Below are 25,112 nucleotides of genomic sequence, written 5' to 3' on the forward strand. Positions count from 1 at the left end.
GGGTCAACGCAGCCACATACCAGGAAGTTTTAGAGCACTTCATGCTTCCTGCAGCTGACCAACTTTTTGGAGATGCAGATTTCATTTTCCAACAGGACTTGGCACCTGCACACAGTGCCAAAGCTACCAGTACCTGGTTGAAGGACCATGGTATCCCTGTTCTTAATTGGCCAGCAAACTCTCCTGACCTTAACCCCATAGAAAATCTATGGGGTATTGTGAAGAAGAAGATGCAATACACCAGACCCAACAATTCAGAAGAGCTAAAAGTCACTATTAGAGCAACCTGGGCTATCATAACACCTGAGCAGTGCCACAGACTGATCGACTCCATGCCACGCCGCATTGCTGCAGTAATACAGGCCAAAGGAGGCCCAACTAAATACTGAGTGCTGTACATGCTCATACTTTTCATGTTCATACTTTTCAGTTGGCCAACATTTCTATAAATCCTTTGTTTTTATTGGTCTTCAGTAATATTCTAATTTTCTGATATGATGAATTTGAGATTTTCATTTGTTGTCATTTGTAATCATCAAAATTAAACAAAATAAACATCTGAAATATATGAGTTTGTATGTAATGTATGAATATAATATACAAGTTTCACTTTTTAAATGGAATTACTGAAATCAATCTACTTTTTCATGATATTCTAATTTTATGACCAGCACCTGTATGTTCCCGCAGGCTGCAGCGGGATGTACTTGAGGTCACAGGCTGACCCATATTCCGGGACAGTAGGTGGCGGTAGTCGCCAACCGCCGTAAAACTCGAAGAAGCTGCGCATGTGTAAAGTCATCCAGGGTGATAGGGGGCGCTGCGGCCGCTCATCAAGTCCCTATCTATTTCCTGTAGAGAAACGCGGTATCTGTGAAGATGTTCTCAGTTTTAAAGGAGCGGGTTGGAGATGTCCTGCTACCTGGAGATCAGTTCTGCTGTGGCCCTCAGGAAACCCTTTCTCTGACTGAAAGCGGGAAGCCGGAACGCCTGGTAGCCGGGCCTGGGATACGGCAGAGCGGCGACCGTTTGCTGGTGAGCCGGAGCGGTGTGCTAAGACACAAAGAGCCAAACAAGTTCTGGATCGAGTCACAGCAGAGGAGGGTGAGTCCGGTCCGCTCCGAACTTACAGCCGAACTTTTGTCTAGATCAGTCAAACATAGAAACACGGATCTACGATGCTCTGAAGCTTAATCCTGAAGGAATAAACTCAGTTTAGTGTAAAATCTACTAGAAATCAAACGGATGTTCTGACAGAAACTGAGAATGTAAGTTTTTCTTTTTATGAGCTGTATCTTATCAGTTTATAAAACTTCTAGAACAGGTCGAATAGTTGATATTTCGGAATGGATGCATTTTTAGAATAGATTGTCATGCTGAATAGTTGGGTTTCATTTGTCCAAAGGACATTGTCCAATAAGTCTTACCCTTCATCCAGATGCAGCTCTGTCAACCTACTGCCATCTCGTTCCTAGAGAAGAAGCTTTCTCCTATAATCCTTCTGAACAGTCAGCCTAGTTCAGCCCACCATGACCTTTGACCTGTTAACTTTGGCCTGTTGGCTCTGAGAGGGAGCTCTTAGGTTATGATCATTATTAGGGACATCCACCCTAATAGACTAGCAGGGATGCTTTCTCTCAGCTGGATGAAGAACTTCAGGGTCTGTTTTCACAGGGAATGCTACGGATTAAAGGGATTTCATTTTAGGAAAATTAATTTTGTGAATTCTACTTCAATCCAGCAAGTTTTTCCCAAAGCACCTTAAGCTAATAAAATGGAAAGGAGTTGATGAGCGTATTGCATACAGAATTGTAGAAAAAAATATTTTAAAATAAATAATCCAAACAAAATAATGTACAATAATAAACTCTGTATAGGATGTAAAAGAGGTGAGATCTGCTTTATTGTTCATGATGATGTCAGTGTTCATAACCTAAATGGTAATCCACAGATGGCAGCAGGCTTTGGTTCATTAAAACAGAGGAAAAGCCAGCCTCTTGGTACAGTGATCCCAGGACCAGTTTCCCTTTCAGCACTCCTCTGTCTAGTTCAATTTTATCCACCTTTATTTCATAAAATTTTCTGGTGGTTTTGCTTAGAATCAAACAGTTTTATAGAAGCAGCAGGTGAGTCCATGTTGATGCTTAATGGATAAAGTAGTGAAAAGAACAACCTGGAGAGTAAATCAAAGTAATGATGTAGAGATGCTTAAACATTTGGATGCTGTTACAATTTACATTTTTATAATTAAACACATTTTTTAATCCATTCTAAATTCTATAATGAAATAATTTCCATTGATACTAGGAGCATATTTGTGTTTCTGTTTGTTTTGGTTTCTGCTCTGATCACCTGCAGTAGCATTGAGGTCAACCTTACCTTTTCACTAACATTTTATACTTAGACATTATGTTGATACGCACCAGGTTGCTGATACCAAACCGCTTCCATTGTTTGGAACCATACCAGATAGTCTCTGAATTTCTCCATTATCGTTCTGTCCTCAGTACGTCCCAGCTAAAGGAGAGACTGTGATTGGCATTGTGACTGCTAAATCTGGAGATGTCTTCAAGGTGGACTTTGGAGGAAGCGAGCAGGCATCTCTGTCCTACCTGGCCTTTGAGGGCGCCACCAAAAGGAACCGACCCAATGTCCAGGTGACACATTTAGATGTGCAGTCTCTGTTGTCAGACGATCCGTAGTGGTTCCTGCGATTGGATCAGGCTGTTTAAAGGCCCATAATTCTACAGAACCTGTCCTGGCTTTATTTAACCCTGATCGCCCTCATTTCTCTTTCGGTCCACAGGTGGGCGATCTGGTGTTTGCTCAATTCGTTGTAGCTAATAAGGACATGGAGCCGGAGCTGGTTTGCATCGACGGATCGGGCCGGGCCAACGGGATGGGTGTGTTCGGAGCTGGGGGTCTCCTCATCAAAGTGTCTCTGGGCCTCGTCAGAAGGTAACTCACCCAACAGCTCCTCAGGTGTTCCTCCTCCCAACAGTTACTGGAGCTTCCAGCTGGTTTTGGTCTGAGCCCAGTTCCCAAAAAACTAGGGATAAGGTCAGGGCCGGTCCCAGTCAGAAAACCACAAAAAAAAAAAAAAAACTGCAATCTGGAAGGCATCAGACACCAATAGAAATCTGATTAAAAGAACCAAGCAGTGTTCTGTTAATCCCAAACGGATCAGCAAGCTGGATCCTGCAGCTGCTATATGCTCCACTGATGTGCAGGGTTCTTTTAGCAGGGTTTTGATTTGTTTGGTTCTGCTTGATGCTGAATTCATATTAACTCTCTGAACATGCAGCTGGGGGGGGTTCTGATGAATCACAGTAATCTTCCAAAACTCTCTATTGCGGTCCTGAGAAATTGTTCTCCTGTGTCTGCAGGCTCTTGGCCCCCCACAGCGACCTGCGGGCCGACCTGGAGAAACTGTTCCCCTGCGAGCTGGTGGTGGGGATGAACGGCCGGGTCTGGGTCCGGGCAGCAAGCGTCCAGCAGACTCTGATTGTGGCCAACTTGTTGCAGAGCTGCGACACTATGACGCCGTCACAGAGGCAGCAGCTGTTCAAGCGGGTCCAGCAAGGGGGGCTCTAGACTCAGGAGCTGAGCAGATATTTATTTTGCTGATTGGTTTCAGAACGAGCTCCAAATGGCTCAGCAGGCAGACGGTCAGCCAATCACAGTCCTGCTAGTGGCTTAAGGTTCAGTGAGTGGATCAGTTATGTTGGGACTAGTTTACTGCTCAGTTAACCCTTGAGGACTGCTTGGATAAAAGGATCGACCAGCTGTCTGATTGGAACCTCACAGCAGGTAACCACCGAACAGTGATAGATGACTCGTCTCTATGGCAACACTGACAGGAACCCTCGGAGGATCTGGTCTCCTGGCAGCATTCCTTTTTCACTGTAAAAATGTTTCTAAATTTGAAAATAAAGTTTCTATTTTGAATTTGGTATCGCTGTTTATTTAAACTCACTTTGATGAACAGCCTCTGAGCCTGTAACCATGGAGATGAGCAGCCAGATCTGTGGTGTTCAGAGGCATTTCTGTTTGAGATTTCCCATAGCCGTTTGACATGAGAATCCAAAGGATCAGCTGGTTCTGACTTGGGGATCATATTGGATCAGACCTCCCTGTGTTTGTGTGAATGAAATTGGGCGCTGTTCTAGTTGGAATCTGTAAAAGCAGCTTTAATCCATCCGTGGTTCTGCAGCTTGTGTTTGTTTTGGATCTAATTGAATTTTATTTTATCCATTGCTGTTTTTTTTAGACTCAAATGGCACACATTGAATAAAATCTTTTTGTTAAATCTTTCCTGGTGTTCATTTCCTTCTAACCATGTTATGTTTTTATTTAATGTTCTGTAAACCTAAAGGAAGAGTTATGTTTTCTGAACAAAGGAACCTGTTTGAGCAGTTCTGCTGCACTAATCCAGATCAACTAGAAACGCCTAGTTGCAACTTTAGCACCAGAACAGTTCAGGTTTAAGATAGCTACCCGATGTTTTTAACTAAAGCTCTCATTCAGGACACTGAAGAAAAACGTATTGATTTCATCTTTTTTTATTAGCAACATACTGGTACCTGGACCAGTTTAACGGGTCGACATGACACCGGTCAGTTTAAGGCACATTACAGGCGATTGTTCCACACAAACGGGAAGAAAAAGCAGTCACGAACACACACCCACAAAGAACTGATAAATCAATTATAAGAGCTGGTCCAGTCCAGCTGTCAGCTGACCCGGTTTAAGGGATCAACGAGGTCTTTGGTACCAACAGCTGCAGGAAGAATCCCTCAGTCAAAATTAATCTTAAATCATTTATGCTCAACATATCTGATCATTTACACAGAGATCCCTAAATCAATGGGTCGAGTTCTGGCCCCGATCAGAACTGATTATCAATCACACTAACCAGCAGTTGGAACCCGGTTCTAAACCTAGTCTCGTTTCAATTATCAGATTTTAAATCTGAATCGTTTCGACACCAAGTGGTATCTTGACCTTCAGTAACATGGTGGGACCACAGAAACGGGTTTGGTCCAATTAAAACCACGACTGGTTCTGTTTGGTTGTCACCAGAACCTTACTGGTGCATTCCCCAGGCTAAGCTGAACCATTGTTCGACCTGGTTCCTTTCAGAGCGTCTTTGGTTGTGAATCGGAACCATTAGCATCTCTCACCAAGCAGAACCTCATAAGTTCAACAGCTTTTGGACTTTTCATTTCGTACGATTGAATCACATAAGCTGACTAATCAAATTGTCAGCTTTTAGCCCCGCCTCACAGAAAACAAAAATCCCAAACAGAACCTGCATCGATATGCTCTCATCTGATTAGTAGCTAGAAGCTCCTGCTATGTTCAGAATCAACCCGGCCCAGTCTGTAACATCCCCCTCCCTGTGTGACCCTGCAGGATTTCAGGTTTGTAGAATAAGAGCATTTTTTATAATGTGCTGCAGCAGCGTCTGATTGGCTCCAACCAGAAAGTCCTTAAGGCCTGGCAGAGAAAAATAACATTCAGTTTGTTTGTGCAACAATGAGATGAGTCCAACAGGTCTGGTTCAACAGAACCAGAACCCCTGTTTAAAAGTTTCAAGTGTCATAAACAGCGCATGGTCTTTACTGCATTGGTCCGGCTCCGGTCCGGCTCGTGGCCCGACGGGTCCTAAAGTAGCCCGCTCAGGGCTTTCCCACGTCCACTGTGATCTTAGTGAACAGGTCAAGCTTCTCGACCTGAATCACGTTGTAGGTCAGGGAGTTGATCCCATCTTTGTGCATTGTCTCTCGTGTGTGGGCGATCCGGTCGAACCTGGAACAAGAACAGAACCGCATTAAGCCGTTGGGATCAGCAGGAGAATCCCAGATCGCAAAGGCAACTCCTGACAGAGAGCAAATCTCTACTGCAAGCCCGGTTCTGTGAACCCAATAAACTAAAGAAAAGGGGTTTCAACGTGAAGTTCCATCAGTTTATGGACAAAGAGAACCTGAGAGTGTCTGTACCTCTGAGGGTTTGGCTCGTTCTGCTTGTCCCGGATGTGTCGGATCATGCGGCATTTTCCGACCTCTCCACTGGGTCTGGAGATGCTCATCCCTTTGGAAGCAAGCCTGGAGAGACAGAATCTGTTACTTAGTAGGAAACTACAGTTTACTAGTCTATAACAATATGTTCACTCCTGGACCGCACCAGAACCAGTCCATTTTAAACCATAAAAACTCAATGTTGTGACTTGGCTATGGCTGCAGCCTATAGACCTGCTGTGTCATTGCACTGGTCAGGTGAACTTCAGCTACTGATCTCTTACATTTGCAATATAACATTGTTTTTTCAGGTGATAAAACATTGGGTGTTACCATATTCAGTGACCCTTCACATATTGTGACTCAGGGAGGTTCTGCTGAAGATTCTTATCACCAGTCTGCTCTGTACTTAATAACTTTACAGGACAAATACCTGAACCTATTTTACAGTGGATCATAAAAAGAAACAACTTAAATAATCACTTATTTTTTTAAACATTAATCAAAACCAACATTTAATTATCCCAAATAAGACAAGTTATAATTTTATGTAGTGTTTGTTTGGAAAGGTAAGAGAATGTGGCACGTGGTTTAAATTCACCAGACGAGTGCTGTGACACGTGACACATCTCCTGGCTGCAGCCAAGCACTCTATGGCTACGTTCACACTGCAGGCCTTGATGCTCAATTCCGATTTTTTTGTGCAAATCCAATTTTGTCACGTTGCCGTTCCTATTTCCAAATATATGCGACTTGTATGTGATCTCCTGTGTGAACTGCAGTGATACAACGCAAGTGTCCCGCATGCGCGGTAGAGGACGCAATGACATCACAGGCCTGCGTGCTCTTTTTTTCCAGAAGTAAACATGAATGGTAGCGCCGGCGCGCATCTAGCGATCTTTTCCAACCATAAAAACTCTATCTTTTTAATATTGTTGTTAATATAGTTGTTTTTCTTGCCGCTTCTGCATAGCAAGACGCATAATAGTGACGTTTATCGGGTATTAATAACATTCAGGTCGGATGAATGCGACCTGGTCGTTCAGACACAGGTCACATTTGAAAAGATCAAATTCAGGACCACATAGCCAAGTGGCCTGGGTCGGATTGGAAAAAATCGGATCTGTGTTGTTCAGACTGCCATGAAAAGATCAGATCCAGGTAGCATATTGGCAAAAAATCGTATTTAGGTCACTTCATGCTGCTGTGTGAACGTAGCCTTAGATATGACAGATCATCCTCCAAGTAGCAGTAGAACCAACACGGTCACATCAGCCATCCATCGGCTTGGATCATAACCAGTGGGCTGATCCCTGACAGAGGTGACTGTGTTGAGGACGAGCCCCCAGGTGAGCTTACCTATTATAGATGTCGTCGTCCTCCCCGCCCCAGCCCCAGTAGTTGTTCGGGAACCCATTAATCTTTAGGTACTGCTCTTTGCTCATGGATGAAACGCCTCCAAAGTACTGGTGGTAGGGTAACCTGCAGGAGAACAGAGGATCAGTTCACCTAAAAGCATAACCATGAACCTCTAAGGAGAACCTGTCAGCTATAAAGGATGAAAAGCTGTGGCTCTATCAGATGCAGTTTTTTCCTGAGATCCCTAAAAAAAAAAAAAAAGAAGTCCTTCACTCCAAATGACATTAAGCTCATTTATATATATATTAAGCAAGTAAGGGGCTTTCTAACCAGTTCAGTTTCAAACACATCAGATGAAGCCGAGGTTACCACGGTGACAGTGAGAGGTGTTCACAGCCCAATCCCAAACCGCCCCCTAACGACTGCCAATCCCTGTGTAGTCTCACTTGCAGCTGTGGAAGGCGCCTTGATTGAAGGTGGGGGGTACATACGAGAATGGGACGGCTTCCTACCTCCAACGCAAAAGGAAAGCAGTCATTGCTATGGCAACACAGTGACACCCCATGGCTGTAGCTCTGTGGCGCAGGTTGACTTAACATTAAACATTTTCCCCTTTCTTAAAGCAAATGTATACGGTCAAACAAAACTACCACTTAAAAAAGGACCTTCCCCTTTGGAATTAATTACTTTTTTTTTTCATATGCTTCTTTGTGATTTTCTGTCAGTGTGATGTAGATGCAGCAAAGGATCAGCAAGATCCTTTCCTGCATCTGGAGGAAAATGTTTCCTTTGCCAGGCCGCTGTTACACCTGCTGCCAAATTCCTGAAACTGCTGCAGACTCGCTATTTAAGGACTGGACGGTCCACTCTCCCTACCCACTACGTATTTTGGGAAGGCACTTACGTCGCGGACCCTCTGTGGGAACACCCAAACGGAGGGTTAGTGTTTAGGGGCTGGTTTGGGATTGGGCCATCATGTCTTCAAACTGGACCTATGTGTAAATGTATTTTAAATGCAAAGGGAGGACACTCCCATTGACATGCATTCATTTTCTACTCCTTCTAAAACCTAAATATAACAACCCTTAACATACCCATTACTGGTACTTTCCCTCACCCAAACCCAAATCACGCCTTAAGGCTGATTTATACTTCAAAACTACGTCACCTTCATAGTTGTTGCAGTGAAGACAGAGATGTCCCCGCCCCCTCTGCAGACGCTCTGCTACATCTCTCCCAAATTGAAGGTGACCGCAGACAGGAGGCCTCCGATTGGTCAAATCTACATCCGCTCTACACTATGAGTCTCCTGTTTGGTACCTTACCGGCTTGTTTTGTTTGTATGACCATGCGGAAAACGACTCGTGAAGTTGGACCAGCTAGAAGAGTTTACGGCGCGAGAAAGCTGGGACCTTTTTTTGATCTTGCTCTATTTCGCCCTCATTTCCCTTCGTTGTGGGACAAACTTGCCCCTACTCTGGCCGTATCTAGAACCAGAGTTAGTTTGTGATTTTCCCCTTTTTCTTTGTGGCGTGGAATAAACATAGCGCAGACCACGCTTCAATATTGAGCATAAATCAAAAATGTCTGCGCCATACCTTTGACAAACCCACTGCAACACACTGCTGCTTAACTTAGCCAACTCACTTTTCTAGTAAAATTCACCAAAAATGTCCTGCAGCAAGTACCCAGATGTGTGTGAGAGTGCGAACTGTCATAAACAGGAAACAGGAAGCTAGAGCCAGGGCACATGGTGTTGCTTCAGAGACCATATATTCCTCTGTAGTGTCTCTGTCAGCACTTCCTGTTCCTTCTAACCCCCCCAACCTCAAGCTAGTTTTATCTAGATGCTTCAGACCACAGTTTAGAGTCTCTGCTGGTTTTCCAGCAGGTTTATGAGGTAAACCACAGAGATCAACAGAAGAGGGAGTTGTATAATATGGTGAATTAAAAACATGGTTGGATCTTGAGAAGATATAAAGATTAAGATCAGTTGGATCTCTGCACAATCTCACATTTTTAGCTAAATAAACAGCTCCAATAAGACAGAGGTTAAAAAGATTTAATGTTTTTCCATGTCGTAAGTTTCACTCCTTCTGTCCTGCTCCAGATCGGTTTTCCTTTCCTAAATGTGAACTCAAGCGTTAAGGAGAAGTTTCTCCCCTCAGTCATGGTCCACTGTTTACGGCACATTTAGGCCCAACACCACCTGATTAGTTTCTCCTCGCAGTCATGGTCCACTGTTAACAGCACATTTAGGCCCAACACCACCTGATGTTAAACATTTCAGACTTCCACCAAGCTGTGTTCCAACACTAACAGCCGGCAGAACCTGGCCTGCGGACAGATCTAAACGTTTTCAGCTGTGATGGTTCAGAGCTGCATTTTATGACTAATGAAATCGAAACCTGCAGACAATGAGGGTTCAAGCCTTAAAGGTTCTATGAATGGCTCTAATCCTTCCTGTAGACTGCAGCTTTCCAGTAACTGATCTTACCTGAAGCCAAACTTGTCCATGGAAACAGACAGGTGTCTGGGCTGACTGAAGCACTTGTATATGTTCCGGTCATCCATGGGGATCAGGTCCACATCGCTGAAGACAAAGCAGTCGTAGTCATACTCCTTCAGAGCCTCCGTGTAGCCCACGTTTAGCAGCTTGGCCCGGTTGAAGATCTCATCCCCATCCTGACACACATACACACACAGATCCATCAGCAGAAGCTCTAGTGTACTGAAGAAAGGAATGTTTGGGCCTGAACAACCATCTGCAATATGAGACCGAATGCACTGATTAAAAACGTCATCAGAAGAACGGACTTCCTGTCAAAACAGGAAGTAGAACAACAGCTGCTGTCTAAACATTCACCAAGTCTGAAGCAGCTTCTATTGGGTCCCTTGCCAGAAATATGGATCATGTCAGACCCAGTTCTTCAATCACTGATCAGGGTCAAAGACTAGACATAAATTATGTTAATGGTCCCCAAAGCACTGGATGGATTTGGTAGGAAAGACATTTCTGAGATGCAGGTAAGGTAAGAACCATATAGAACATTCAGGTCTTTAAAAGGGAGACAGTGTTTCAAACAAACTGCACAAGTTGTTCACAACGTGTTGGCTTCTTTAGGGCAGGACTGAAAAAGTGACCGTTTACAGCAGCTTTGGACTAAATCATCAGTATGATCACTGATTAGTGACAAAGCTTTGGTTTCCGCATCTCATCATTACTTTCAGTAATAATCATCTGACATAGGAAGGCACCATCATTTCCTTAAAGCAGTCAGCCTTGTAAGAACTGAGATGACATGAACTTCTGCCCCTCGTTTACATCCGTCAGGGTTTCACATCAACATTATGTGTCCAATGAATAGTACCAATAACTACCTGACTTGGATAAAGATGAAGGTTCTTAATATATTTATTACCTGGGCAAATAGGACATATCAAATTTTGTTTTTTGTTTTGAGTTTCAAAGAGATGGTTATTTGGGAAAAGAGTATGAGCTTAATATTAACAAATTAGCATTTCTGTAGGTAGTATTTGGCAAAACCAAGGAGGGTTTATGATTATTAAGTCCAACATTAAAATTAAAACATTGATGAAAAAATGTAATACTAACTAGATCCCGACCATATTTCTGTTGTACCATGGTTGCAGGCATGTGTTAAAGATGAGCAAACAATTCATTTTCTAATACATTCTCCAATAGGACATTAAAGTTCAGAAAAAAATAATAATTTCAGCTGAAATGTGCACAGTTATAATAAAGGCCTTAACTAAGCTGAACACTAGCTTTTTGACATCATGTATTTAATTCCCTTATGATTTAAGTAAATCATTTAAAGAAAAGTTTAAAACACTTAACTAATTACTGGACTGGCCTTCCAATGTGGACCGCATACATGACGGTACCCTGTGACTGCTGATTTTTCTCTCTCCACAAAGGAAACTTCAGACCCATCCTTTATAATAAGAGTTGTGATGTTTTAATTGTACCAATCGGTATTTCTATCAATAGTCATTGTCATTAACCATCATTTTTACTTGGTTTTAATTCATTTTTAACTTTTTTTTTTTACTTAGTTAATTTCATATATGTGCAGACGAACTGAAGACAGCCACCTCAGCCTGCAGAGGTTTTCTAAGTGGATCATAGTTGCTACAAATGAGCCAATAAATACTTATTTCAAAAAGATGCACCTCTGAATTTAGACACACCTGTAATGACAAGTTAGCTAAAATAAGCACTTTATATTACTTACAATAACATAAACAGAAAGACTTATTTATACTTGAGTAGCTACCGTCCCCATCACTGAGGTAGCTAAGGGGAGAAAGGAGCACTCCTCAATGCCAAATCACTGCCAGCTTGCAGTTATATCATTACTGCAAGAACTCTGCAGGGCAGCTGGAAACGTCTCTCATTGGAAAAAAATGTGCAGCATAAGAGGTCACTTTTTCCGTTTCACTATTTCTTATTCAGTTACATCTTTTTTTTTTATGTTTGATTTTTCTTTGCCATATTTCTTTTTCATTGCCACTGTTTAAGCTCTATGGATTTATAGGCAGTAGAATAACATTACTTTAAATCCATCTTAGACAAACTTTGTCATTTATTGTCAACAAAATTTCGATGCATACAGGTTTTCAACAGTGAATGAGCAGCTTTCATCAGTGAAATGACCTTTTCCATTTCGGCAGTAATCAGAAGAATATGGTGCAAATGCACTAGAAACAGAACATTCGTTATTTAGTGCAAATATGATTTGTACAAGTGTGATGCACAGTCCTGATTTGTGACTTGATCAGTTGAACAGTGTGATGTCAGTGGGGAAAAAGCTGTTTCAGAATCTGCTGGTCCTGCATCAAAAGCTGTGAAGCCTCTTCCCAGAGGGCAACAGTCCATGGTGGGGGTGTGAGGGGTCATTGATTGTGTTACGGGCTCAGGACACGCAGTGCTGGGATGAAATGTCTTTATTGGAGGGGATTGGAGCCCCGATGATCCTCTCTGCTGTTCTCACCACTCTTCTGACGTTCTTCCAGTCTGCGTTCTGACCAGCTGTGTGGTGTGTAGGCTGCAGCGCCTCAATCTTTGGTGCTTCTGCAGAAGGTGGTGAGGATGTGTGGGGGCAGGTGGGCTCTCCACATCCTCATCCAAGAAGTACAATCGCTTCTGTGCCTTTTTGACCAGTGAGGTGATGTTTATAGTCCAGGTGAGGGTGTCTGTGATGTGCACCCTCAGGACTTTGGTGCTGCTGGCCACCTCTACAGCTGAGCTGCTGATGAGCAGTGGAGCGTGGTTATGCTGGTTTTTTTCTGAAGTCTACGATGATCTCCTTCATTTTCTCCACATTCAGGATAAGGCAGTTATCTCTGCACCAGCCCACCAGCTGCTCCACTTCCTCCCTGTAGTCCTGGTCGTTGTCGTCTCTGATGAGGCAAACAGCCGTGGTGTCATGTGCAAACTTCACAATGTGATTGATGGTGAACCTGGGGGCGAAGTCGTGTGTCTTCAAAGAGAACAGCAGGGGGCTCAGGACGCAGCCTTGAGGAGAGCCTGTGCTTAGTGATATGACATTAGAGGGGTTCTGTCCAACCCGGACTGAGTGAGGTCTGTTTGTGAGGAAGTCTATCAACCAATTGCAGAGGGTAGTGCTGAAGCCCAGATGTTCCAGTAGTTTTCCTAACAGATGCTGTGGGATGATGGTGTTGAAAGCTGAGCTGATGTCCAGGAACAGCATCCGCACGCTGGTGTTCTTCTCCTCCAGGTGTACCAGGCTCAGGTGAAGAGCGGAGGAGATGGTGTCCTCAGTGGAGTGGTTCCGTTTCTAGGCAAACTGGAATGGGATGAACTTTGGGAGGAGACTAGAGACGACGTGTTCTTTAACCAGCCTTTCAAAGCACTTCATCATGATGGTAGTCAGTGCGACGGGGCCTGTAGTCACTGAGTGAGATGACCTGAGGCTTCTTTGTGACCAGAATGATGGTTGCAGACTTAAAGCATGCTGGCACTATGGAATTGGTCCAGCGAGGTGTTAAAGATGTCTGAGGACCAGCCAGCTGATCTGCACAGTCCTTGAAAACACGCCCAGATAGGTTATCGGGGCCTGGGGCCTTCCTTGGGTTGATTCTCCTCAGTCTTCCACACATCAGCTGTGTTAAGGCAGAGTGCCTCCTCTCCCTGATGGGGAACAGCTTTTATTGCTTGTGTGCTGTTTAGTGCCTCAAACCTTCCATAGACATTGTTTAGTCCATTTAGGAAGTCAGCATCAGCTACACCCACCGGGGGAAGGGTGTGTGTATGCCTTGCCACATTCTCCTGGTGTTGCTGGCACTTGCGGAAGAGATACTGGATTTTCTGGCTGTGGTTGTGCTTCGCTGACCTAATGGCACGGTTAAAGTTGGCTCTCACTGTCCTCAGTGCCTCTCTGTCACCAGGCTTGAAGGCAGAGTTCTGTGCTTTTAGCGATTTTCGAACCTCTCCAGTCATGGCATACTCATCAATATTGATCTTGTTATCATAAGTTGCTGCAGCTTTGAAAATTTTCCAGTCAGAGCATTCAGAACAGCCCTGGAATGCCTCCATGAACCCCTCAGTCCACACCCTGACCTGCTTCACTGTTGGTTTAGCCCTGAGGAGCTGCAGCCTATATGCAGGAATTAGCCTGACAGATAGGTGGCGGTAGGGCTGCTCCTAATGCATCTTTTATGTTAAGGTAGACCAAGTCCCGAGTGTTCTGTCCCAGAGTTGGTAAACATGTTGGTCCACATGTTGGTAAAAATGAGGGAGAATAGTCTTCAAATTAGCCAGGAGAAAAAAAAGCCCTCCGTATGTTCAGATTGAAGCTTGGAGATGGTCTGCTCAAGAACACTCATGGCCTCTGTAGTATTAGCGATGGGGGGCACATATACAGCTGTGATGCTAACAACAGTGAACTCGCTAGGCAGATAGAATGGTCTGCAGTTAACAGTCAAAATCTGGATGTTGGGAGAGTACAACATGGTGACCAAGCTAGCATTTTTACACTAGGTGTTGTTTATGTGAGTGCACAGCTCCCCTCCTCTGGTCTTACCGCTAAGTTCAGAGTTCAAATTGACACGGAATAGTGAGAGCCCCTGCAGGTTTACGGCATTATCCGGTACTGATGAGTTACGTCGTGACTCTGTCAGTTTGATGGGGCGGCAGTTACTTATCTCTTTCTTTGAAGAGCGTTGGAGTTGAAGATGATCCATTTTGTTTTCCAGTGAGTGGGCTTTGGAGAGCAGGACTGAAAGGAGCAGCAGTCTGTAGGAATTGGTTTTTAGCTTTACTGTTAGCCCATCTCTGCAGCACGTTTTCGCAGCCTTGCACACCATTTTTCTCTTTCTCTTTTTCCGGCATGGTATTCTCCATGGGTCCGCTACACTGTGTGAGTCTGTTCGAAGCACTCTGAAGCTTTTTAAGCAGTCAAGAGTGGCTGTATTTACTTAGCCAAGAAAAGACACTAGTTATCATTAGCTGCAGCAGGTGCTGGCGGTCAGAGATACAGGATTGATGCATAGTTTGTAGTCTTCTGGGCAGCATATTTTGAAGAGTTTTCAAGAGCTGCTTCAAGTTGCTGCCTGTGGGCGTTGCCCTGTTCTCAAGCACTATTTGAGATCTGCACATCTAAACAGGAGGACTCTGGTTTCCCTCCCTCAAGTGGTTAGGAATGAATAAAAGAAACCTTTCTCTGTTATCTGTGTTTCAACAGAAAATCCATGTGGGTCATTGCAAATGACGCCCAGCTCATCACTGGTTCAATAATAAATTTTTGTTTTGAGTTTTTACAGCACTAATGGCTCATTGGCCATTTCTCAATATGTGTTCTTGAGCGTTCTCGTGTGCTCGTGACACGTCATCAGACCGAGAACGCATCAAATCCCCGGATGTTGTTCTCGCCCCGCCCTCTTTATCGAGTATGCATCAGAGCAGACTTGTCAGTTCTCGAGACTGGCAGCTGTCCCAGCATGCACTGCGGAAATAGCAGCTTTAAATGGAGCGCTATAATGAAAGTTAAAAGTTATTTTCTGTTGCTGTTGTTCAATAAAAGTACGTTTTAAGATCCTTTGAGGCGAGAATATTATACCTTAAAACATGACTATATAATCCATTTACTGATTTAATGCGTAATAAAAAAAAAGATTTCTGAAGTTGAGAGGACTGCGGCAACCAGAGTAGCTCCAAAGCTAGCAACAGCCATGGCTAACCGCAGCCCGTCTGCAGCGGCCCTCTCTCGGCAGAGCCGCGTGTGAATCACCGCTGGCTCTGATGGCAATTTTTTTTGTTTTATTTGGCTAAATGTTCATTTGATTTGCATTTATCTGACTGTGTTAATTATTATTCCCCCACTAAATGAAAAAAGTCAGAATTTATTAGTATCTAGAGACTATTAACAACAGGAGGTGAAATGCAGCTCCAGACGAGCCGAGCGTGTATTGATGTCACAAGTCCATACTTACTTGTGTTCTTGCCAAGACTGGACTTGCCGAGAACTTGAGAAACGGCCTTGGACAGTAAGCGAGTACTGGACTAAGGTGGGTATATGGGTCGTGTGCACTAACCACTGCTCCACTTGCATGTCCTAATGCTGAAATTTTAAGTTAACATGGTTACCATGGTAACCTGTGATTAGTGTCATGCAGCAGATTGTTCATTATTTCATACGGCATGATTGCAGCTTTTAGATTATTATAAATGGTTCAAATGTTTTATTGTCTTAAAACAACTTCCTGTAACATCAGATGACCACTTCCTGTTTACAGATAAAAAAGTGTTAGTACAAAGCTCTTTGTTTGTCTCACCTGGACAGGTAATCCATCAGCTCAGCAGATTCATATCTGTAACATGTTTATTATTATTATTATCATTATTTGTGTTTTGTTTTTTTAATAGCAAGTGTAATTCAAGCGATAATCTGAGGTAAAGCGAAACCTAAACTGTAACTGGATTTTTTATTCGATCTGAAATCAAAGAACCGATCTAGCTTGTTTTGCGGGTTTTTCTTCATTGTTTACCTGTTAGGTGTGTTCTGATGGCTGAAACAGAAACCAGCAGCAGACAGGAAAAACAGAGAAGAAAGCTGAATTACCGTAGCGACCCCCTTAGCAACACCCGCTGTAGGGGTGGGTCTCAGCAGCTCCACAGCCATTGGTCAGAAAGGCCTGACATGCAAAGAGAGGGGGAGGGGCAGGCGAAAGGGAGGAGCTTAAACTGAGGAGGGTGAGCAGAAGGAGAAGAAGCAGAAAGAAGAAGAACATGGTGAGTCAGAACAGCAGCAGAGTGAACACACATGGTTACTGCACGAACCGTGTTTAATATCTGAATCCGTCAGTGTTTGGCACACACCAAACATGCACCTGGATCACTGTTTAGGTCAGCATCACATGCAGTCCAGCTCTGGGAACCTGAGGGACATCTGGTTCTGCTAAACAATTTCGCTCAGGTTCAAAGTGATTCCAACCCTGCCAGAACATGTAGCTGCAGAGCTGCGAGCTCCTTCATTTGCCTGAAGGAGCTCGCAGCTCTGCAGAGGCAAAGCAACTCCCAGCAGGCTCCAGTCAAGTAATGACAGTTACCTGGACACAAGCCCCACCTCTTCGCCTGAGGCTTCCTTCTGTAACCAGGTTCCTCTGAAAACACCTGGATTAGATCAGCGAGTCTGATACTCTGATATGCAATTTAGGTTGGATCATTAACAGCAGATGTTCTTATAACATCCATTCAGCTGACATGTTTTCACCTAGAAGTAAATCTGTACGTCTCTTTGGTTGAATCTGGATAATCCTGGCTTGATCCCGATGTAATCCAGGTTTCCTTCCTCGCTAATCCAGCCAACCCCTTACTGAGTCCCTTGACAACATTCCTACCGGAGATCAAGACTTGAGCTTTGTATGTTGAACTCACCTGCTCTGACATGCCTGTGTGCTGAAAGAGAGAGCTGGACTAATCGGGTCTCGGTGGGCCCATCCCAATAAAACCTGGTGTTAAAAATCAGAAAAGTATCACCAAAAAGTCACCAGGATGATCCGATTTAGACAAACTGTGACTTTCTGAGGACTTTTGTGATCAGTACTGGGTCTACCATCATTCCGCTTTGACTCAGTTCATCAACTGGTTTACCTGATCTGGTTTAGCTAAGCCACTCTAGGTTCTGCTGAATCAGAACTATGATTCACCGTTACCCCTTTTAAACAAACAAGTCAATCCCTCATCGACCTGAACTAAAGACGAATCAAGTCACAAGTTAACGTCCTGGTACTGAAGGAGAACGACTTCAGGCAGGTGGCTGTGGGTTACAAGGTGGCTCTATGGTTCAGTCAGTGGGTCTGTTCAGTTCTGTCAGTCCTTGCTGCGCTGGTGTAACCTACCTGGTTAATGACATACACGCCGTAGTCCAGCTGCTGCCTTTGCAGAATGGGGTGCAGGTAGTACAGCCAGTACTTCAGGTGTTCATCTCGCTTGCGGAAAGGGATAATGATGGCGACCTTCTGCAGGGCCAGGCAGTCTTTGGGTTTAAAGCGGCCGCCCGGCTGGATGTTGGGGTTGTCTTTCTTGACCTGCTCCAGGCTTACAGGGATGTTGAACTCCACCCTAAGAGGACCCACTGGAAACAGAAAACAGGGGAGTTAAACCATCCGAGAAGATTCTTCAGGCGTTTTGTAAACAGACTGCAGCTGCTCGACCTGTGACCGAATACATGCAGAGACACAGAACGAAGGTCAACTGAGATTACAGCAGGATGCAAGCAACAGACGAGGACAGTCAGAGAAATCAGACATTATTGAATCATTAGAGCCCGAAACCAGAGACTGTCACCACAGCAAAAAGCTCTGAGGTCTAGATTTTGTCATGTGGAGAGAGTAATTTGCATCTAAAAACCAATATGAACTAAAACAGGACCGAAACACAAACTGTCTCCCTTCTGTTACACTGTAGGTACCTTGAACTCTGGCTGAGATTTAAAACTCTAACCTGGTTGGACAGTAACAATCACAGAAAAACAAAAATGTATCCACCAACAAAAAACCTGACTTCAAGGTTAAGTAGTACAAAGGCTTTGTTTGTTTCTAGAGTGAGTAATTTGCAGTGACATTAAGTCAAAAAGAGAGACAGCCTGAGGGAAAACAACTCTCTGTGTCTGTTTGTTTTTTGCTATTAGTGCCCTAAAGGTAAAAGGTTAAGCAGCTTCTGCCCAGGACTGCAATTGCAGTATTGGTTGAAAGTAATCTTATTTCAGATTTTTAGCTAAATTTTTCAGCCCTATATTGAATTATATCAGCCTGCATCTAAAACCTCCCATATTTTTTCATTGATAGAAACAGTCTGCTTCTGTAACTCATTGGTTAATATTACATGGGTCAGTTGTTCTCATATCTATTATAAAGGACTATTATTCTCTCACTAATATCACTTGATCAAACTATTTCAAACATTACAGACTACAAATTAATCAATAAAAGTAGGTGTGATTTGTGCTGATCTTGAGAGACTATCAAAGCTGCAACATCTTCATTGTTAAGAAATTAATAAGTATTACTGGGACAACTGTAACAAAGCTTACTGGAAAAAAGAATTCCAAGAAATGCTGAGTGGTCCCTGTCTTCACACTGTTGTTGAAGATGGGGAGATCAACGTAAATACTCTTAAAGGGCCTTGGCAGAGTGGGTGATGCCTCTGGATCATTATTAACCAACATCTGGGCTCTTGAAACCAAGTGCTCCTTGTTTAGAATCTTTGTAGAATTTAAATAATTTTATTGCATCTCTTATGTGTTGTGTCTGCAATTAATAAGGTGCTATCAGACACATGAATGTCCAAATCAAGGATTTGTAAAGCATATATGTACATACATATATCCATCTTCTCATCTAGTCATATATATATATATATATATATATATATATATATATATATAAATAAAAACAAGCAATTAATTTTCTAATAAGCCAGGTCCGATCAGCGGCTTTGTAAGGTGATAGCACCTGACTGGCTCCCTTTAAAGAACAACTCATTCTGTGCTGGACCCGAGCTATCCATGTTTGAGCCGCTGACCCTAGATATTCTCAAATAATCCAACCATAGCATGAGGAGAGTTTCTGCTTTTGGTAAATTGTGGATTAGAGTAAACTGTAAAAACTTCCTCCAACTCACTATGGAGACGAGCAGAGATAATGCTGTCTTTATACCCCACAGGGCAGAGCTATTCAGGTCAGCTTTTCTAGCTGAAAATATCAGGGGAGCAGTCACTGATACCGACTCAAGATCAGATACATTAAACCCGTTTAATTGTGACAGGACAAAAAAACAGACTGCTTTAGACACAAATGCAGCATACATGTCCTGGAACATAGACGTCATAGTAAGACAATCCAATACCCACACAAAAAAAGTTTATTCTTGGGTGAGTTGTCCTTTATTTATCTAAGAGTTTAACAGAGAATGTCCCTCTGTTTGGTTATCTCTGAAGCAGCAGATTAGAAACAGAACAGGAGTAAAAACAACTGAAGATGGGTATTAGCTGGAATTTGCTGAAGATTAATAAGCAACGTTGCCTCTAGACTAATGCTTCAGTGCCAAACTCCTCAGCAGGACTGGACAGTTTCCTGACTCATAACATGATTTGTTAGAGCAAATACAGGTGCTGGTCATAAAATTAGAATATCATGAAAAAGTAGATTGATTTCAGTAATTCCATTTAAAAAGTGAAACTTGTATATTATATTCATACATTACATACAAACTCATATATTTCAGATGTTTATTTTGTTTAATTTTGATGATTACAAATGACAACAAATGAAAATCTCAAATTCATCATATCAGAAAATTAGAATATTACTGAAGACCAATAAAAACAAAGGATTTATAGAAATGTTGGCCAACTGAAAAGTATGAACATGAAAAGTATGAGCATGTACAGCACTCAGTATTTAGTTGGGCCTCCTTTGGCCTGTATTACTGCAGCAATGCGGCGTGGCATGGAGTCGATCAGTCTGTGGCACTGCTCAGGTGTTATGATAGCCCAGGTTGCTCTAATAGTGGCTTTTAGCTCTTCTGAATTGTTGGGTCTGGTGTATTGCATCTTCTTCTTCACAATACCCCATAGATTTTCTATGGGGTTAAGGTCAGGAGAGTTTGCTGGCCAATTAAGAACAGGGATACCATGGTCCTTCAACCAGGTACTGGTAGCTTTGGCACTGTGTGCAGGTGCCAAGTCCTGTTGGAAAATGAAATCTGCATCTCCAAAAAGTTGGTCAGCTGCAGGAAGCATGAAGTGCTCTAAAACTTCCTGGTATGTGGCTGCGTTGACCCTGGACCTCAGAAAACACAATGGACCAACACCAGCAGATGACATGGCACCCCAAACCATCACTGACTGTGGAAACTTTACACTGGACTTCAAGCAACGTGGATGAAGTGCCTCTCTTCTTTTCCTCCAGACTCTGGGACCTTGATTTCCAAAGGAAATGCAAAATTTACTTTCATCAGAGAACATGACTTTGGACCACTCACCAGCAGTCCAGTCCTGTTTCTCTTTAGACGCTTCTGACGCTGTCTGTGGTTCAAGAGTGGCTTGACACAAGGAATGCGACAGCAGAAACCCATGTCTTTCATACGTCTGTGTGTGGTGGTTCTTGAAGCACTCACTCCAGCTGCAGTCCACTCTTTGTGAATCTCCCCCACATTTTTGAAGGGGTTTTGTTTCACAATCCTCTCCAGGGTGCGGTTATCTCTCTTGCTTGTACACTTTTTTCGACCACATCTTTTCCTTCCCTTCGCCTCTCTATTAATGTGCTTGGACACTGAGCTCTGTGAACAGCCAGCCTCTTTAGCGATGACCTTTTGTGTCTTGCCCTCCTTGTGCAAGGTGTCGATGGTCGTCTTTTGGACAACTGTCAAGTCAGCAGTCTTCCCCATGATTGTGTAGCCTATAGAACTAGACTGAAAGACCATTTAAAGGCTTTTGCAGGTGGTTTGAGTTAATTAGCTGATTAGAGTGTGGCACCAGGGGCCATCAATTTTGAACCTTTTCACAATATTCTAATTTTCTGATATGATGAATTTGAGATTTTCATTTGTTGTCATTTGTAATCATCAAAATTAAACAAAATAAACATCTGAAATATATGAGTTTGTATGTAATGTATGAATATAATATACAAGTTTCACTTTTTAAATGGAATTACTGAAATCAATCTACTTTTTCATGATATTCTAATTTTATGACCAGCACCTGTACCTGCAGTCTTCCAGACAAAGCTCAGCTTTTTCTATGTGGGCACCCAGAACCAAACAAAAAAAGAGATACGTTCTCACATACAACCATTTATATTCTGAAAAACCGTTAAAGCTGAAGTTTCTTTTAAACACCAGATCTTAAAAGAAATTATCTGGATGTGTGCAGTAGAAACTAATTTAAAGCTGCAGTCTGTAACATTGAGAAGAGAGCAGACTTCGACTGAAAATTTGAAGAAAAACAGGTTTCACGCCACTCCCCCACCCTCTCGGGATTCAGCGTGTGTGAGCTGTGATTGACACTCCATCAGACGCTCCTCTGGCCGTGATTGGTTGTTTTGACTCGTCCCGAATTATTTTTTCCAGATTGAAATACAGGCAGTAGGCGGTACCAGTTTTTTTCACAGGTTACATATCACATGTACTGCTGTCTGGGCATAGGGACAGTTTTAGCCAATATGACAAAAAAGTGATTTTTAAAAACTTACAGACTTCAGCTTTAACTTACTAGAGCATAAAATGTCCCATGTTTTGATCCAACAATTCTATCAGCTTTCTGAGGGTTCTAAGAACTGAATAAAGGTTCCTGACAGTACCTGCAGCTTCTCCATGAAGTGCTGAACCAAGAACTCCACATTTCCTGTAGTTTCCAACACGTGTGACTGAAACTGCAAACCAACTGTTATTATCCGTGCCAACTGCTCATGCACAGCCAACCATGGCTCCTGTGCAGCTGCAGGATTATACATATGTATAATTATTGAAATGTCAAAAAACCTAGAGGTCTGATGCTTACACAGACTCAAACAGTAAGGATTTTCCTAGATGGATTAAGCCTGGGTCCAGGATCCCCTGCAGTTCATGCTGACAGCCAACCCGAGGTGTCCTATTGAGCATCCCGATTCTATAAAATCTGCTCTACCAGAGAAAAAAAAAATCACATCCTCTTTGGGTTCTGTTCAAGAACATGACTCAGGACAAACGCATAGGGGGAAAAAAATCTGTGATTATGGAAAGCTCATTTCAGCTACTCTGATCCAGTTAACTCCAATTTACACCACATCAGTCTCTGCACTTATGGTCATTGAGAGCATTTTTGCATGTACACCAAAACTATACAAGGATAAAAACAAAAAGCTAGGCAGTTTAATCTTCTATGTTTTACATTCTTTTTCCAGTTAGTTTGACGTTTGTACTGTTTTTATTTGGCAATCTATATCTGCTTCTTGGACTAACTAAAGCAGAGCCAATGGCTTTTTTATGTAAATTAGGAATAAAATAAATGGCAGCCAAATGCAAATCTGAGTGGACGTGCAGGCAGAGAAAACCTGTCTTTATTTATCTGCTGTCCTCAGCAAGACTTGCAAACTTTTTGGTCCGCTAAATGGTCCCAACCCATAGTGAACTGTACATTAATGAGCCAGTGCACAGATACAATGACAGGAAATGCTAGCAACTAGATCATGAGATTTTTAACATTCATCCATCAGGGTCTCTGATTTGACCCAGCCCTAACATTTTTCCTTGACAGACAGAGGCACAGCTCAGCACACCTGAAGGAGGAATGGAAACAACACACTGGAGGCTGACGTGTCCTGAGGGACATTTGTGTGTGAAAGGCATGTGAATTTGAAAATTAAACGTATTCTTATTCTTATGAACCCACACAGAACAGGTAGAACCGGTGTGTCTGCATCATTATCTACATTTCTATAGAAACCTCATTCCTTTGGAAGGAAGGAATGTTTACCATTGGGTTATGCTTTCCTCCCCTCCAATTTCCTGGAATACTTTCAGGAATAATAATTAAATATAAGAGCCACTAGTGTGTAAAAAGTGACACAGGTACAGAAGAAAGCAATTCTGGAGCAGGAGTAGGCTTGAGAGAAAGACCAAACTAACACCAACCAATAAACAGCTGTAATTACTCATTTATGGTGTAATAAAACTAAGAGTCATTTGGCTAAAGTCCGTAAACTATCCCACTTTGGGGGGGGGACCTAAACTAACAAAGACCACAATGAAGTGCTTGAGATCTGGACCCTGCTGGATCTAACTTCAGGCCTTCATACAGTTTTAATAACTCTTGAAGTAATCTGAAGCTCCTGGTGGAAGTAAAAACACACAGTAGTACCACCATTGCCTAACAGTCCTGAATTTCACTTCCAGATAACATTCTTATCTTTTCCCTCTACTGAATCTTAATGGATCATTTATTAATTATCATAATTATTCCAAGGAAATCTCTGGTAAAAGCCCATCTGGACCAGAAATAAAGACTGGATCACATCAGAGGAATGAAATAAAACCAATAAAGGAATTTTCTATTGTATTCTAACCGAACTCACCCAGAAGAGGTGATGTTTCTGGACATTTCTCAGGTTGCTTCTCCTTTGGATTCTGATCCGGTTCGCCCCGCTGGTTCTCCTCTGCCTTTAGGGTGGGTGCTTCTGGCTGTTCGGTTCTAGAGTTACTAACAGAGGGCAGGCCATGACTGGACCGGCTTAGGTTAGTGTGGGACTGCTGGTTCTGGGCGAATGAGAACCGAATGTCCATAGATCGGACGTAGAAGAAGACGGTGACAGAGATGTGAAGGAAGCAGAGGAGCACCACCAACTTACAGGTTCGGTGGATCAAGTTAAAGTCTGTTGCCATCCTAACGGCTCGGTTCTGAGTCCTGGAATAGTCTGGGTTCACCGCTATCTGCTCTCACGTTCCGCCTTCATGTCTGTAGGGCAGAACTCCATGCTTTCCAACAGAGTTCGGACAAAAACTAAGGAAGAGCCCAGAAATATGGGCAGGAAGTCGATAAAAATTCGGAAAATCCTCTAGCGGGGTTAGCCTCTTGCTTGTTCGTGTATAAATGTAAAAAAAAAAAAAAAAAAAAAGTCTTAAAAACTGACAGGCTTTAGTCCAAAGCTCCCTGAAAAACTTCACTGAGACTAAAAGAAGCTTGTAAAACCCAGAAAGGTGTCAAATAACACTAAGAAACCGAAGAATGACGCTGATGGCGAGCAGGAACCACCGATATTAAGTTAACTGGACACTGACAACTGTGAAGGTTCTTATGACGAAGTCTTGCGCACCACTTCCGGTCGGATTTTCAGATTAAATTCCCCAAAACAATGCGCTGTGTAAACTACGTAGAGAAAGGAAGAACGAAGTGCCGAAAAATGAACTGAAAGTTATGAGGTGCCCCCAGGGACATAAATCAGAATTAACTTGCATATACACATATTAAATTACACTCTTCCATATAATATACTGAAAACCTCACACAAACACTAGTAAAAAGCTCTCACATAAACTAGTGAAAACATTTACCTCTTATATAATCTACTCAAAAGCTCTCATACAAAGTAGTGAGAACTGTTCATATAAACTGGTGAAAAGCTTTACCTTTCATACACACTACTAGAAAGCTTTCATATACACTATTAAAAAACTCTCATATACACTACTAGAACGCTCTCATATAC

At 42.8% G+C, this 25,112-nt stretch overlaps 2 protein-coding genes across 2 annotated transcripts; one reads left to right on the forward strand and one right to left on the reverse strand.

Annotated features, from left to right (window-relative positions):
* The first annotated feature begins 804 nt into the window (after window positions 1–804).
* exosc3 (exosome component 3) lies at window positions 805–4,313 on the forward strand. The gene is made up of 4 exons (XM_038286640.1): window positions 805–1,104; window positions 2,508–2,657; window positions 2,807–2,958; window positions 3,387–4,313. The coding sequence occupies exons 1-4, from the start codon at window positions 880–882 to the stop codon at window positions 3,592–3,594; spliced, it is 735 nt and encodes a 244-aa protein (XP_038142568.1). The 5' UTR covers window positions 805–879; the 3' UTR covers window positions 3,595–4,313.
* Window positions 4,314–4,546: 233 nt separating this feature from the next.
* On the reverse strand, window positions 4,547–24,688 carry b4galt1l (DP-Gal:betaGlcNAc beta 1,4- galactosyltransferase, polypeptide 1, like). The gene is made up of 6 exons (XM_038286638.1): window positions 23,982–24,688; window positions 17,766–18,001; window positions 9,877–10,064; window positions 7,380–7,502; window positions 6,003–6,107; window positions 4,547–5,811 (listed from the first exon to the last, which is right to left on the reverse strand). The coding sequence occupies exons 1-6, from the start codon at window positions 24,286–24,288 to the stop codon at window positions 5,682–5,684; spliced, it is 1,089 nt and encodes a 362-aa protein (XP_038142566.1). The 5' UTR covers window positions 24,289–24,688; the 3' UTR covers window positions 4,547–5,681.
* Between the last annotated feature and the right edge of the window lie 424 nt (window positions 24,689–25,112).

The sequence above is a fragment of the Cyprinodon tularosa genome, unplaced genomic scaffold (assembly GCF_016077235.1).
Source record: "Cyprinodon tularosa strain WSP-4 unplaced genomic scaffold, ASM1607723v1 ctg229, whole genome shotgun sequence".
NCBI lineage: Eukaryota > Metazoa > Chordata > Actinopteri > Cyprinodontiformes > Cyprinodontidae > Cyprinodon > Cyprinodon tularosa.